General features: G+C 51.6%; 1 protein-coding gene across 2 annotated transcripts in view; it reads left to right on the top strand.

Moving 5' to 3' along the window:
• Window positions 1–10924, top strand: part of Txnrd2 (thioredoxin reductase 2) — a 52719-nt gene extending 41795 nt beyond the window's left edge. For both annotated transcript variants that reach the window (XM_050123034.1, XM_050123035.1), the window contains exons 12-18: window positions 1900–2036; window positions 4096–4191; window positions 4699–4791; window positions 6433–6504; window positions 6909–7006; window positions 9606–9812; window positions 10693–10924. In XM_050123034.1, the coding sequence (XP_049978991.1) occupies window positions 1900–2036; window positions 4096–4191; window positions 4699–4791; window positions 6433–6504; window positions 6909–7006; window positions 9606–9729 (620 nt within the window). In that variant the 3' untranslated portion in view covers window positions 9730–9812; window positions 10693–10924. The remainder of the gene's footprint in view (window positions 1–1899; window positions 2037–4095; window positions 4192–4698; window positions 4792–6432; window positions 6505–6908; window positions 7007–9605; window positions 9813–10692) is intronic.
• Window positions 10925–15008: the final 4084 nt, after the last annotated feature.

The following is a 15008-nucleotide window of genomic DNA, read 5'->3' as shown; positions in this document are numbered from 1 at the left end:
GGAACTGGTGCCCAGGCTAGCCCCTCAGTCGTCAGTGCCTCACCCACATTGGTAGCCTTTCTATCTTCATTCATGAGGGGCTGTCTCTTGGGTTACCCCCAGAGCCCAAGTTGTCTCAGCATTGGCTGTAGGAGCAACCCTCCTCTGCACTGTTGTACATGAAATACTATGTAGCCTTGTCTCACTAAATACAGAGCAGTCACGGCTAGGGAAGCTCATGGTAGTAAGCTTGCCAGACGTGTGAGACCCTGGCTTCCATCCAGCACTGTGAAACAGACAAAACAAGACCAGCAAGCAAAGGAGTGAAAGAGTAGGTGTTGTGGAAAGGTGGTCTGTGGATGTAGACAAAAGACAATCAAAGGGACAGGTGACCCAGGTTAGTTGGGGCCCATTGGATGTTGGTGACCACTGTAGGCCCTGCCACCTGGGCCTGTGTGGCCCTGAATGCAGCCTCTATGTAAAGAGGCCATACCTAGGCAGGGGCCCTGAGCATGGACTGGAACATAGCTCTGAAGTCTTCACTTCACTCTATTCAGTAAGCCATTAGGTGTCCCTTAGAAGAGGCCTAGGAAGGAGCTGTGTCATGGAGTCAGGCAAACCAGGCCTGGTGTCGGGACAACACAGCCAAGAAAAGACAGATGTCTGTGGCACCATTCCCCTCCAAGAGAGGAATGGCCTGGCTTCTCCTGATTCTGAAACCAGAGCCATACTGGTTTGGGGACAGGGGTGTGGAAGATTCTAGAGTTTGGCCCTTTCAAAGTAATTGTCAAGCTACAGTTGTGTCAGAGGGGTCTGATCCTTACCCATGTTTCAGAGCAGCACCCGAGAGAGACACCATCTTCAGTGGATGGTACCCACAGACACTAAAGTGTTCTGCATGGCACGAGGTTTTGTGGGTACCTACAGGGTTAGTAGTTGTCATAATTACCAAAGGACATTGATAGAATCCCCTCCTTGAGCCGGAGGCTGTTAGAGTCCCCTCAGTTCCTACTCCTCTGCAGTCAGGCTTTTGAGTTTCTAAGTGGCCATTCTGAGAAATTGTTTTTGTTTGTTCATTTGTTTTGTTATTTTATTTTGTTGTTCATTTTGTCTTTTGGAGACTGTCTTGTGTGGTTGTCTAGACAGCTTTATACTTCTGTACTCAAGACATCTTGCCTCAGCCTTTCAAAGTAGCTGGGATCCTAGGTCAGCCATAGAACCCAGCTCTGAGATGTTTGCCAGATCATTTATTGATTCACTGGTCTATATATTGTACAGGAACTCAAACCTGGGCCTGGTATCTACTTGGTCTGCTGCTGAGCTATATTCTCAATCTTGTTCTAGAAACAGGTTTTCTCTGTGTAGTCCTGGCTGTCCTAGAACTCACTCTGTAGACCAAGCCGGCCTCAAACTCACAGAGATTCACCTGCTTCTGCATCCACCCTCCAGTGCTGAATCAAAGGCTTGCACCTCCATGCCCAATCAGCTCTACTTTTTATTTTTTTTATTTTATTTATTTATTTTCTATTTTAGACAGAGTGTCTGGCCCTGAACATGCCACCTGCCCAGCCTTTCAAGAGCTGGGATTTCATGTATGTGCCACTACATCTGGTTGAAATATTTTCAATAAAAGGAACCCACGTCAAAATTGCTAACCTAGGGGCTGGAGAGATGGCTCAGAGGTTAAGAGCACTGGCTGCTCTTCCAAGAGGTCCTGAGTTCAATTCCCAGCAGCCACATGGTGGCTCACAACCATCTGTACTGAGATCTGGCTCCCTCCTCTGGCGTGCGGGCATACATCAAGGCAGAATGTTGTATACATAATAAATAAATAAATCTTTTTTAAAAAAAAGAAAATTTGGCATATTTAAAAAAAATTTGCTAACCTAAATCTTTCAGCTTTCTCTGTTTTTCCTTAAGGGCGAGTTCCGGAAACCAGAAATCTGAATCTGGAGAAGGCTGGTGTGAATATCAACCCTGAGAATCAGAAGATTGTTGTGGATGCCCAGGATGCCACGTCCGTCCCCCACATCTTTGCCATTGGAGATGTTGCTGAGGTATGCTCTACATCTGGCCAACCACTGCCACCAGAAACTCCTATATCTGTGCTCCCCTATTTCAGACGGATCTTGAGGTGAACATGATGGAGGCTCTGTTGTCCACAGGAAAGAGTTCAGGCAGGGCTGTACTCCTCAGTACCTTCTAGGAGGTTACTTCCTGCCTCCTCTCTGCTGGGCCTGGGTGGTCCTTGGGTCTCAGCTCTGTCCCATCATCACCATAGTCTCCTCCAGGTGCTCTATGCTCTCCTTTGTCTTACAGATTGTCCTTTGTCAAACTTGGGTCAGTATATTACACACAAACCCATTTCCAAATAAACTCACATTATAAGTAGGTATGATTTTTTTTGGTTGGGGGGGGCACTGTTCAACCCTCCCTGTACATGACTGTCGCATCACTAGTTCCCAAGAGCACTAGGGACACTGCAGGAGCATGCCCTATGGAGGGACCTCATAGGCTACCGTAGAAGGTACCCTCCGGCCCTGTGACTGAAATTCAGGTATGTGACTCTCCCAGAGGGCCAGACTCCCACTTCTTCCAGGAACAAGGCCTCGCAGACGGCAGTTCCGAGGAGGACTGCATGAAAAGCTCCATGGGGCTTGCTGTCCAGTCCTCTTCTTCTTGGTCATTTTGCCATCTATATGCACACACACCACACATGCACACACAGAGACATACACATGCACACAGACAGACAGACAGACACACACACGTTTGTTTTATATGCCTGGATGTATATCTGTGCACCACATGTGTGCCTGGTGCACATGGAAACCAAAAGAGCCTTCATATCCAGGCATCATATCCAATTCCATATTCCTGGAACTAAAGTTACAAACAGTTGTTAGCTGTCACGTGGGTGCTGAAACCCAGGTCCTCTGGAAGAGCAGCCAGTGCTCTTAACCACTGAGCTCTCCCTCCAGCCCCTCACGATACTATCTAAATGAGGCTCCAGCCACAAACCTGGGTGGTGTGGTTGCTTGACTCTGCCTGTGGTTGGTTTGGAGCTTCTAGTCTCTGGCTGTTGGCTTCAACTTTGTCTTGTGAGCACTGCATCCTGTGACAGCACCTGTGTTCACACAGAAGAGTACCATGTGTGTCTCTGCACCCTAGGGTCCAGTGCTGTGTTGCCACCAGCATGTGGCACACAAAGGCCTTCTTTCTTTTAAAAATTCACGACATGTTTAAAAGATCATTGCAAGCAATGCAGGTAATCTGACTGCAGTCAGGTCAGGCCCGCGGCTACAAAGAGCCCCAGGGTGAAGTAGTGGTGGTGTATAACGTGCTATGCTGTGCTGTGTGGGGCTGTTTCCTGGGCTCGTCAGGCCTGATGGAATGCATGGGCTGGAAGCCGAGTTTATCTCTGTAGATCTTCACTCATTTTCAGAATGCCAAACAGCATCTGCATTTCCTGCTACAGAGGTGATTGGCAGTGAGGGCCTGGGCTGCTGCAAGCAGGAACACCCGAGGCAAGGTGTGCCCTGAGACAGAGGCGTCTCCTGTGGAATGACACTGATTTGGGATTTGTCATGGATCGTGACATGCATGTCAAACTGTGTGTCAGGAGCACGTGACATGCTTGGGGCCATATGTACTAGACCCTGAGTCATTGGAAACCATGGCAAGGTCTCTTTTGAGCTCTGCCATGAGACCAACACTCTGAGAGCATTGGTGTGACGAGTTCAGAGAAAAGCCTGTGCAAGTGAGAGTAGCGGGGCTATGCCCGGCAGCTCACTTCCTCTTCTAGAGAAAGTGATGATAATGTGGGCATCCTCCTGCAGTAGAATGGAGGGAAGACAGCAGTAATAAGTAAACCCATTGGGGCCCTGGGATTGTCAGTGTGGAAAATTCAGCCTTGCATGCTGCAGATGTCCAGATCGTCACAGCTTGTAAAAGTGTCCACACCCTCACAGGTCATGTCTATATCCTTGTTGCTCATGTCTACATCCTCAAAGCTGGGGGCACAGTACTGGGAGTCTTGAACAGGAAGGCAATGGGTGGTGGTATAGCGTCTGTACAGGCTGCCTGGAACATAGTGCTATTGTGTTCTTCCCTCAGGGGCGGCCTGAGCTGACACCCACAGCTATCAAGGCAGGAAAACTGCTGGCTCAGAGGCTCTTTGGGAAATCCTCAGCCTTAATGGATTACAGCAACGTGAGTTCCTTTAGGACCCAAATCCAACCTGGGAAAGGCTTGGCGCTGAAGGGTTCATTTGCACCATGTGCCTGCGTGTGTGTGTGGTATGTATGTACACATGTATTTTACATGCATGCGTATGTACACGTGTATGTGCATGGGTATATAGGTACATGTGAGTGTGTGCACATATGAGCAGGACACAGTCCTTGGGGGCCATATGAACCAGATCCCTAGTCATTGGGAGCTCTGTCATGGCAGAAGCACATCGATGTGACGGGTTCAGAGAAAAGCCTGTGCCAGTGACGGTATTGGGGCTCTGCCCGGTAGCTCATTCCCTCTTCTGGAGAAAGGGGTATATGTGGTTTGGCTCCTGGTCCAGTCCAGGAACAATGAGTGGCCACCTGCTGTGCTCGTGTGTGGCTGGGTCCCTGGCCTCAGATTACTACTCATGTGTCACTGAGGGGATACAGTTTCAATTTGGGGGACCCAAGAGGCCTATCTGATTCCAGACCTACTTTCCAGGTTCCCACGACTGTCTTTACGCCATTGGAGTATGGCTGTGTGGGGTTGTCTGAGGAGGAGGCCGTGGCTCTCTATGGCCAGGAGCATGTAGAGGTAGGAGACTACCAACAAGAGGGCCTGGATGGCCGCTCGCCACAGAGCTCCTCGATGAGGTGGAGGTCTGGGAAACAGGGGCTACTTCTGGGGCTGCTCCTGGCAGAACACAGTGTGGAGCCTCCATAGGACAGGAGTGTTGGGCAGCTCCAGAAACAAGGGGAGTCAGAAGCCTCTGGCAGCTTCAGTGTGTACTAGACGCACTGTTGAGGTTCCTAGCCTCCAGCCCCACCCCTAACTATGCCGTATATATTAGATGTGATGTTGAGGTTCCTAGGATTCCCATCAGAGCCTCAGCATGCAGATAGTTTCTCAGTCCAGTGCTGCTCTGCAGGGTACTCCCCCAAGGTGTCCTCTGACCTGCTGTCTACTCCATCCTATCTTCTTGCCCAGGCTGGCCCACGCCTACCCACCTGCACCTCCACCTTTCTGGGATTCTCAGGAGGTTTCCAGTGGATAAGACACTCACATTCCCAGCCCAAATTCTGTCCTCTTCCCAAGTTTGTCTAGAGACTACAGGCCCAGTGACCCTGACTGGAACCTTCATCCTAAGCAAAGGGGTTTCCACTGGACCGGAGCACTTTTGGGAGTCTGCAGTGACAGCAGGCTTTGGCCCCTGGGTGCTTTCAGAGTAGACTGAGGTATCTGGAGGCTCTGAAAGCTTCCAGGTAGTGGAAGCTGGAGGACTTTGGTGTAGGTCTTTCTGTAGCAGCAGCTTGCAGGCCGAGAGGCCCGGGTCACTAGGCTATGGCGTCTGCCCGCTCCATGTACCCGGGCCCCTCCATCATGGAGACAGGCCTGACAGGCCTGCCCTCCCAGCACTTTATTTGCTATTTTTGTTAGATTCATCATAAGTACACTGGGACATGTGTTCATAGCATTTATAATGCTTTGTGTTTCATGATGTTGAATGGCCAAACATTCTTGTTTGTTTTTTTTCCAGTTCTGTCTTGCTTAGAACAATATTCTCTGAAGCCCTATTAATTAGTAATGGCTGTGTAGCACATGTGGGGCCCTGCTCATTTTTTATATGGCTACAGCTCTGAACACACTGTCAAGTCCTTCATGGGTGCTGAAAGCCCTTGTTCCACAGCTCCAGTGAAGCTGGGGCCTGCCTTGCCCCTCCACAACCCTGCACCAACCCCTCCTTTTAGCTGAAGTTTAGGCCAAGTCAGCACTAGGGTGTCTCAGGGAGGCCAGGCAGTCATCTGAGAGCTATTCCTGCTCACATGGGTAGGATGGGCACTCCTGCACCAGCGACTGGCCTGAGGGCTCCCTGTCCAGTCTGCTTAGGTCTTGAGGAGGCCTGGATCTACCTCTTGGGGATGCCTGATTACCATGCTCAAACCCTGGCCTCTGTGTTAGCAGTCTGATGTCTGCTCCTCTGCTGTAGTTCAGTGGGGAGTCTTAGATCCAGGCAGGAGAGCCTCTGTCTGCAGACTCCATGGCTATGGGTGCAGGCTGCCTGAACACAGGAGGACATACTCTCTACAACCAGCATGGTGTTTCCACACCTTGAATGTCTGAGTCCCTGAGAATCCTGCCTTCCCAGTACTTTTTTTGTTGTTGTTGTTGGATCCAATACTATAGGACTGTCTTGGATATGGCCAGTGATTCAGGTGCTGGTGTCTTGTCACCCAGGTTTACCATGCATATTATAAGCCCCTGGAGTTCACTGTGACGGATCGAGATGCATCACAGTGCTACATAAAGGTGAGTGTGCTTAGGCTAGCAGTAGGGTGCACTGGGACTAGAAGGGAAAGCTAGTGACCGCAGGGAGTGCCCCCTTTTCCCATGTGACAGAGTACCTGCAAAAGCAACTTAAGGAAGGGTTTATTTTGTCTCAAGTAAAAGGAATGGCTTGTGTTTGGGTCAGGAAGCAGAGAGATGGACACTGGTTCTCAGCTCACAATCTTTTTTATGCAGTCTGAACCCCAGCCCATGGAATGGTGCTGCCCATAGTTATAATTAACCCAATGTAGAAACTTCCTCAAGAGTTTATAAAATTGGCAGTAATACTAACTACCATGAATGGAAACCTCTGAGGACATAGCAAGTTCCAATGGCTGGGTGGGTTTCCTGTGGCTAAGTGACGTCAAAATCACTGTGGCTTTCAGATGGTGTGCTTGAGAGAGCCCCCACAGCTGGTACTGGGCCTGCACTTTCTTGGCCCCAACGCTGGAGAAGTCACTCAAGGATTTGCTCTGGGGATCAAGTAAGTCATTTGGCATCCTGGCCATTTTGTGCTGTAGCCACTTCCCTGCCTGCACAGTTCTGTTTGTTGTTTTCACAGTAGTGGAAGCTGCTGTGTTCACATTTCTGGGGGAGGGGGTGTACACGTCTGCAGTGGGCATTCTTCAGACTGCCCCAGGCATGGTGGTCACAGCAGGAGAGGGACTTTCTCTAGCCAAAGGTCCTAAACAGGGATGGTTGCAGCCCTGGGGCATGGCCAAAATGAATGAGGATGAGCCCTCAGTCCCCGAGCCTTCTACTGTTCACTTTTGTTTCTATTTCCTGTGAACTGTCTGTTGTTATTGTTGTTTTGTCTGTTCCCCTCTCCCTGAGGATTTTCTGTGTATCCCTGGCTGTCCTATAACTGGCCCTGTAGACCAATTGGTCCCAAACTTAGAGATCTGCCTCCCTCTGCCTCCTAAGTGCTGGGATTAAAGTGTGTTCCACCACTTTAATTATTTCTTTGTATTTCTGTGGTTTGTGCTATGAAGCTACAAGAGCTCTTTGCATATTAAGGAAATCAATATTATAAAGATGTTTAAAAGACCATCATTTAAAATACGTTCAGAAGCCGGGCAGTGGTGGCGCATGCCTTTAATCCCAACAGAGGCAGAGGCAGGCTGATCTCTGTGAGTTCAAGGCCAGCCTGGTCTACAAGAGGAAGTCCAGGACAGGCTCCAAAGCTACAGAGAAACCCTGTCTTGAAACCCCCTCCCCCCCCAAAAAAAAGATGTTCAGAAATTCTTCTCAAAACTGAATTGTTGGCCGGGCGATGGTGGCGCACGCCTTTAATCCCAGCACTCGGGAGGCAGAGGCAGGCGGATCTCTGTGAGTTCGAGACCAGCCTGGTTTACAGAGCTAGTTCCAGGACAGGCTCCAAAGCCACAGAGAAACCCTGTCTCAAAAAACCAAAAAACAAACAAACAAACAAAAAAAAAAGCTGAATTGTTGGGCAATGAATCTGCATTCAGAACAGTAAGGGGGGGGGCTGGAAAGATGGCTCAGATATTAAGAGCACTGGCTACTCTTCTGGAGGTTCTGAGTTCAATTCCCAGCAAACACATGGTGGCTCACAATCATCTATAATGAGATCTGGTGCCCTCTTCTGGCATGCAGTCATACATGCAGGCAGAACACTGTGTACATACATAAATAAATAAGTCTTAAAAAAAAAAAAAAAACAGGGCTAGAGAGATGGCTCAGCAGTTAAGAGCATTGCCTGCTCTTCCAAAGGTCCTGAGTTCAATTCCCAGCAACCACATGGTGGCTAAGACCATCTGTAATGAGGTCTGGTGCCCTCTTCTGGACTACAGGCATGCACACAGACAGAATATTATATACATAATAAATAAATGTTTTTAAAAAAAAAAACCAAAAGCCCAGTGAGTGGGAATGCACAGTGGGACGGCCCTATCTCATTAATCCTAGGGCCCTCCCAGGCCAGGCTGATGTGGATGCCCTGCCTACCATCCTCCATGGTAGACACTGCCCACATGCTCTCCAGCAGGATGCTCAGGATGCTCATGGGTCCTACCTGGACTGGACTGCATGTGATGACTCTGCTGCAGATCTCCTAAAGACCACAGCTGCATATTCCAAGGATACAAGCTCGCCGGGGACCTATGTTTCATGCTTGGGTGAACCTTAGCACCAGCTATTGCCCTGACACATTTGTAGGCCAGGTGGGCCTATGGCTTGCTGTCGTATAATAGGCGTGGCTCTGGCCCACACCTGTTTCACACACACAACCCTTCAACATGTTGGTCCTCCTATTCCTCTGCTGGAATTTCCTCTCTGTTCTCCCTTGTCCCTAGACCTCCTACCCGCAAGGCCCAACTCTTGGCCACACTCAGGTGCTCCCAGCCCTCTGGGGACCCCGATGTCCACACACCCTCCTCCTACCCACCTTTCTCTATGCCTTCTCACTTCTGCATCCTCCAGAGTTCGTGAATCCATGTACATGCCACATGCATACACATGTGGAGACACACAAAACAAAACAGAAACTCATGCAGCTGTAGCCCAGGACTCAGCACACAGCCACACTGAGCTCTTTCCCAGTCCTCTCAAGCCCTGGAGTTTGACCTTCAGCAGCTAGGCTGGGGCACCTGGGTGGAGGCCAGGCTGATCACCTCCCTTCATGCACTTACTCTGGGTAGGCAAATGCCACCACAGAACAGCCAGTTCCCTGCCTTGTGTTTGGATGCCATGCATCCGTATGGAAATGTCTGAGCAGAAGAGCTGAGTAGGTGGGTGTAGGCTGCAGTCAAAAGTGGCTGGGGTGGGCGACTCCTGCCACACCTTGACAGCGGTAGAGCAGCCTTGAGGAAAGGGCAGTTAGGACAGAGAGAGAACAGAGCAAGCCAGGGGAAGACTGGCTAGGAGAGCCTGAGGTGGGTAGCAATGTGGCAATGTGGGTAGTGGGTGTTTGCTGGGAGGCAGTGGGAAGTCCAGCATAGGCACAGTCTTAGTGCTGACTTGGTAAGGAAATTACAGGCCTTCTACCGTCTTCCCAAGGTCAGAGTGGTGTGGACAGACCTCCCCATACTGACCACTTACCATCCTGCTCTCAATGTATGCAGATGTGGGGCGTCATATGCACAAGTGATGCAGACAGTGGGGATCCATCCCACCTGCTCTGAGGAGGTGGTGAAGCTGCACATCACCAAGCGCTCAGGCCTGGAGCCCACTGTGACTGGATGCTGAGGTTAAGCCACCATCCCTGCCAGGCTGAGGGCACACACTATGCCATGTGCCCAGTACAAGGCTCCTCGGACACCTGGGTCTAGGTGAGCAGGCTTGAGAAGAGCATTTGTGGCTAGAGTCTTGGGAGCCACCATGACAGGCATGATACCAGGTAAAACACGTGCAGGGGCTTCCCACAGGCTAGATTCTCACAGCATCTCCTAGGCAGTGTCAAGTGTTGTTCCCTGTGTGCCGTTTGTCCCTGCGGTGAGCACAAGCTCCGGCTCATTTTCTTCCTGCCCAGAAGGTGGAGATACTGCCTTGTACACAGCTGACTGACCCACCCATGGCTCTGCTGTAGCTCTGTAGAGCCGGGCTGGCCTCCTGCCCCTGCCGTGTCACCTCTCAGTCTGACAGCGCCTTCCAGAAGCCCCAGTCCTTGAGTCTGCATGCTACAGCCCATCCTGGGATGTCTGTCTTGGCTGTCACCCCTTCTTGTTCTGAGCCCTTGGAAACCATTCTCCTCACTGAAGTTTAGGGGGAGGTTCTAGAAAGAGTTCTTTCCCGCTCAGGACGTCCCCTATCTGGTCTGAGAGACCTAGCAGGAGCTTTCAATACATCCAGTGGGCGGCGAGTCTGGCTGGGGGGCCTTGTCTGGGCGCCTTGTCTGGGCATTCTGACACCAGCTCCACCACAGCTTCCCAGCGCCACGGCTGCATTTGACAGAGAGCGCTCTAAGGAAGCTCTTACCTTCTGTTTTTCTTTTCTTTTTTTCATTAAGAGCCCAGTATACATTTTGATCAAAATATTTTTTTGTAGAAACTGCAGTATTCTCTCTAATAAACCAATCTGGGCAGGGTCGGGGGTGGAGAGCTCTCTTCAGGTTTTTTTTTTTTTCCAAACCATCTCTCAAGGATCTCCTGTGGTTTGGGGTGACATGGCTAGGCCAATGTGAGGCTTGCTGACCCCACCTGTTATTGGCAGGACTGGAAGGCTTTGCCGCTTCCTCAGAGGTCCCAGAAGATGTGGATAGAGCACCGTGTCTGAGTAAATGGCCATGTGTCCTGCAGGGATGACGCCACACTTACACCCTCTGGACAGCCTTCCCACCCTCCAGCGCCAGGTGATGACGGCCTGTGCAGAAACCCCACGTGGGCTGCTCAGGTTTGAGACCCTGGCATTTCTGGAGCACCAATAAAGAGGGTGTTTTTCTAAAGCATGTCTGCTTGTAGTGTCCCCAGAATTGCCCAATGTCACATGGTAATAGCGTCCAATCAGGATCTGCTGCCACCAGAACCATAATACACAGAGCCACAGTGTCTTAGATCTAGAGTTACCAGCAGCCATTAGGAGGAACAACCCTGACCTGACCCTTCTGGTCCCTCTCCACCATCCTCAGCCTCCCTTCAGCTACTGGCTCAGGTCTCAAGACATCATTCTAGAGATCCCTCCTGGACTTTCTGCTAAGGTCACCCCTAAGGTCTCTGTGTACATAGCTCCAGAGGTCATCAAAGGTCAGGAACAGGAGGAAAGGGTTTGTCAGGGTTGTTTGAGGTTTCCTGTCTGAACTGAACATTGCTCGCCTCCTTACTTTCTACTGTGGCCCGAGTCAGCTTGTGGACTGGTTTTGGCTAATCCTCCACATTGAAGCTTGGATGGGCCAGGGAGCACCTGTCAATCACTGCAGGGAGAGACAGCCCTGACAGGGAGGGGCAGAGCCCTGCTTTCTGCGAGGCTTTAGCAGAGGCTAATCTCCCGTCTTCCTTAAGAAAACATCACTTAGCCTGGCCCCGGGAGCCTTGGATGGGACCCTGCTTGTCAGCCAACAAAGGAATGTGTTTGCACCTTAATGGGCCTACCCAGAGCCTGACTCAAAGTGGAAGTGTGCAGGGTGCTCTCAGACGCCCAATTAAGATGCCAAGTGCTGGGCTGGCCCCGCCCTCCTGACAAGTGCAGGGCCAGATCAGCCATGTCCTATTTAATGCACCACTGGTGGCACGCCCCAGCCTGCCAGGATCCTGGGGCGTGGTTGGGGGACCGGGTGTTCCTCTAGCTTGAGGTTTTGTCTGCCTTGGAGGCAGAGAGGTCAGCTAACACCTGCTGCCTCAGGCCAGTGAGTTGGGAAGACTCTGGGGCCTGACCAGGTATACCCGTGGGACCACTGAGGGAAGGTTCTAGGCCTTTATGTCTTACCAGAGTACTGGCCTGCCTTTGTGGTCTCCTGAACCTGTCCGTGGACCCCATAGCTAGGCCAGTGTGTGCAGCTGCACTAGCTGGCCCCAAAGGTAGGGCCTACTTTTATACCTTCTTCCCAGAGTAGAATTTGCATCAGGGTACTTGCCTCTGAAGTCTTTGTCTTAGTCTGTGCCAGCCTCTAGGAGAGTCCAGACATCCAGAAATCTGTGTTCTATGTGTCTTCAGGTCTTAGCTCCCTTTGCACTCCTAGAAAATGCGAGCATGTCTGGCCAACTCACAAGCAGTGAGTGTTGCAGAGAAAAGATTTCCACAGGGATGCGCTACCACCCAAGCTACTTTTGGTGATGGCCAGTGTAATCCCCCACATTGGCCTAGCTATGGGGCCCAGGGGCAGGTTCAGGAGACCTCATAGGCTGCCCAGTGCTCTGGTGAGACCTGACTCCAGAGCACTCAGTCGGCTGTGGAGCCATGGGGCAGAGTGCACAGACCAGAAGCAGGCAGTCCCCATGGGGCAGTGTGCACAGACCAGAAGCAGGCAGTCCCCGTGGGGCAGTGTGCACAGGCGAGAAGCAGGCAGTCCCCATGGGGTGGTGTACACAGACCCGTGACTACCACTCACTACTCACTCAGGGCTGCTCTGCCCTGTGCTGAAGGCAGGGCCAGTGCTAAGGAGCAGGACCCATGGGTGAGCTACATCAGCAGTGGAATCTGTCCTGTCTAGCTGCAAGATCACTGCAGGGCCAGTCCCCTCTCTGGACCAGAAAATGCAACAGGGCTAGAATGCCCCAGGGCCAGGTGCTCACCAACCCAGGACCAGGTGCTCCCCTGGGCCGCCTCTTCTCTGCCTTTGCATGCTTTTATGATGCAATGAAAATATGTTTTTAATTCCTCAGATTGTTCCATGTAACCTGCAATTACCCCCGGCAATACTTTACACACCTCTCCTTGTGGCTTTGGATTGCGCAAGGACATGGGAAGGAAAGGAGTTGGTAGGAGCTCCCTCCCTGCCTGCCTATCCTGGGCAGTAGAACGGAGTGCCCATCTCCTAGCACCTTACCCTCTCCTCACTGTCCCCACTTCATGCTGTCCAGAGATCCCTGTGCAGCAGGCACAGAGAAAGGTGCTTTTGAGGGTCAGACTGAGGGTACAGTAGTGGAGGACAGAGCCCAGCAAGGCTCCGAGAGGGTTCTGAGGCAAACAGCAGAGGATAGGGAAGGAGCTATCTGTCTTAGAGTAGCAGAGTGGCTGAGACTGCAGCATACACCCCCATTCTGCATATCACAGACCCCTCTGGGGACCTTACCTCTGCTCAGCTGGCAGCAGGGACCGGTCCCTACTGTGCTCTGCTGGCAGTGGAGGTTGTCTCTCCTGGCTGGGCACCCTTGCCAGCAAGTAGACTTGCCTGTGAGAAACAGCAGTGTCTGCCCGAGGCCTCAACCGTGGGCTTGTGCCTGAGATCCACATTTTTGTCTTTGCTACCTTGGCATATGACTAAATTTCACAGGTAGCCACCTCAGCAGTGGTGTCCAAACAGAACCCAGTGAATGGGACCCTGGCCCCAGTGTGATGCAGAAACCCCCAGACTAGCACTCACAGACTACATTGTTTTCTGGCCCAGGCTCAGGCTACACTGCTGTGGGCTGCTCCTCTTGTGCTTCCTGAGCTAGGCAAAAGCACAAATAAAGAGATGGAGCCACACACTTGTGCCTTGCTCTCATAGTGGAAGGCAACAGGAGACACTGTAGATCCGACCCTGCTTGTCCCTCAGCCAGGTGAGGGTCTTGTTGGTCTGGCTTCTTCCCAGTGAGATGGGACACTCCCCAGAATTTGCAGACACCTCTATCCTGCCATAGCCATGCCATAGGTTGCTCAGAGCCCTCCCAGACAGGGTAGAGAAAAAAGGAGTTTCCCAGAGAGGCTTGCCCAACCATGACCCAAGATATTCAGGCTGTGAAATAACTGGACAGAGGGTTCTTCACCACAGGGTGCCAAGAGGCCTCTAGGGAACTGGGAGATAGCCCTGAGACATGGGCTGATGGAGGGAAGTTTTGAGCCACAAGCCATCAGGTTCTTATGTGGCTACTCTTTGGGTCTTATTTGTAGCCCACATCCTAACCCTAGCACATGTGACTGGGGTCACGACCCCTGCTTCCAGAACCCATGCTGGCAGGGTGAAGTTTTGCCAGTGACTGAAAACAGCAACGGGCATGAGTTTCCACTGGTGCCACACACAGATCCTTAGGAAGGAAACTGCAGTCACACTCACCTGTACACCCAGGAGCTGAAGGTGGTCCCCTGCACCTCTCCATGCGGTGTCGTCACATGCATCCCTGCTATTGCCCACCTGGTGTAGCCAGGTCCACCAAAGATCCAATATTGGTGCTGTCCAGTCTGGATGGGAAGCAGTCCCGGGAAGAGGAGGAACAGGAGGAACATTTAATAGTGACCTTACGACCTTGATGGTGAGCCAGCCAGGGCCATGGCTGCTTACCCATGATCAGCTGCTGGCCCTCACTTTCATGCAGAGCCACCCTGAGCATTCCTGCTGCTGGGACCTGACTTCTGCTACCTCCCCTTGCTGTCCCCTACCCCTTAAGCTCTCCAAGAACTCTCATGTTTCTGGTCCTGCCACCAAAAGGTTTGGGGAGCCCTGCATGTTCTGGTCCACAGCCAAGCACCTGTGGCTCAAAGGCAGTGAGGAGACCTTCACATCTCCCAGGGGCCTCGCAAAGCAACTTAGATCTGAGCCCGCCTAATCTCAGCCCTGCCGTGGTTTATGATACTCAGGTTACCCTAATCCTGAAACCCAAGCTGGGGTCCCAGGAGCCGTCCCAGTGCTATCTGAGGAGCACACACGGCCTTCCCAGTAGGCAGTAAGAGGGCTCCCTTCACAGGCCTTCTGTGTTCAGAGCTGGTCTTCACCAGGGTTAGAGCAGGGTGCTAGGCACTCAGGTTGGATCCGATCCAGATAGGCCCAAGGAGTCACTGAAGTCACCAGACTCAGCGACTGGCAGGGCGAGGCCTCATCTCAGGGAGGAAACTCAAAGCCAGGAGCAAAGGCAACAGGGATGGGTGAGGCAGACCCTGTCCAATCCCCTCTAAGA

This window comes from Alexandromys fortis, unplaced genomic scaffold (assembly GCF_014885135.2).
Source record: "Alexandromys fortis isolate MF-2015 unplaced genomic scaffold, M_Fortis_MF-2015_v1.1 scaffold_219, whole genome shotgun sequence".
NCBI classification, from domain to species: Eukaryota; Metazoa; Chordata; class Mammalia; order Rodentia; family Cricetidae; genus Alexandromys; species Alexandromys fortis.
This window is presented reverse-complemented; position numbering and strand designations above follow the sequence as displayed.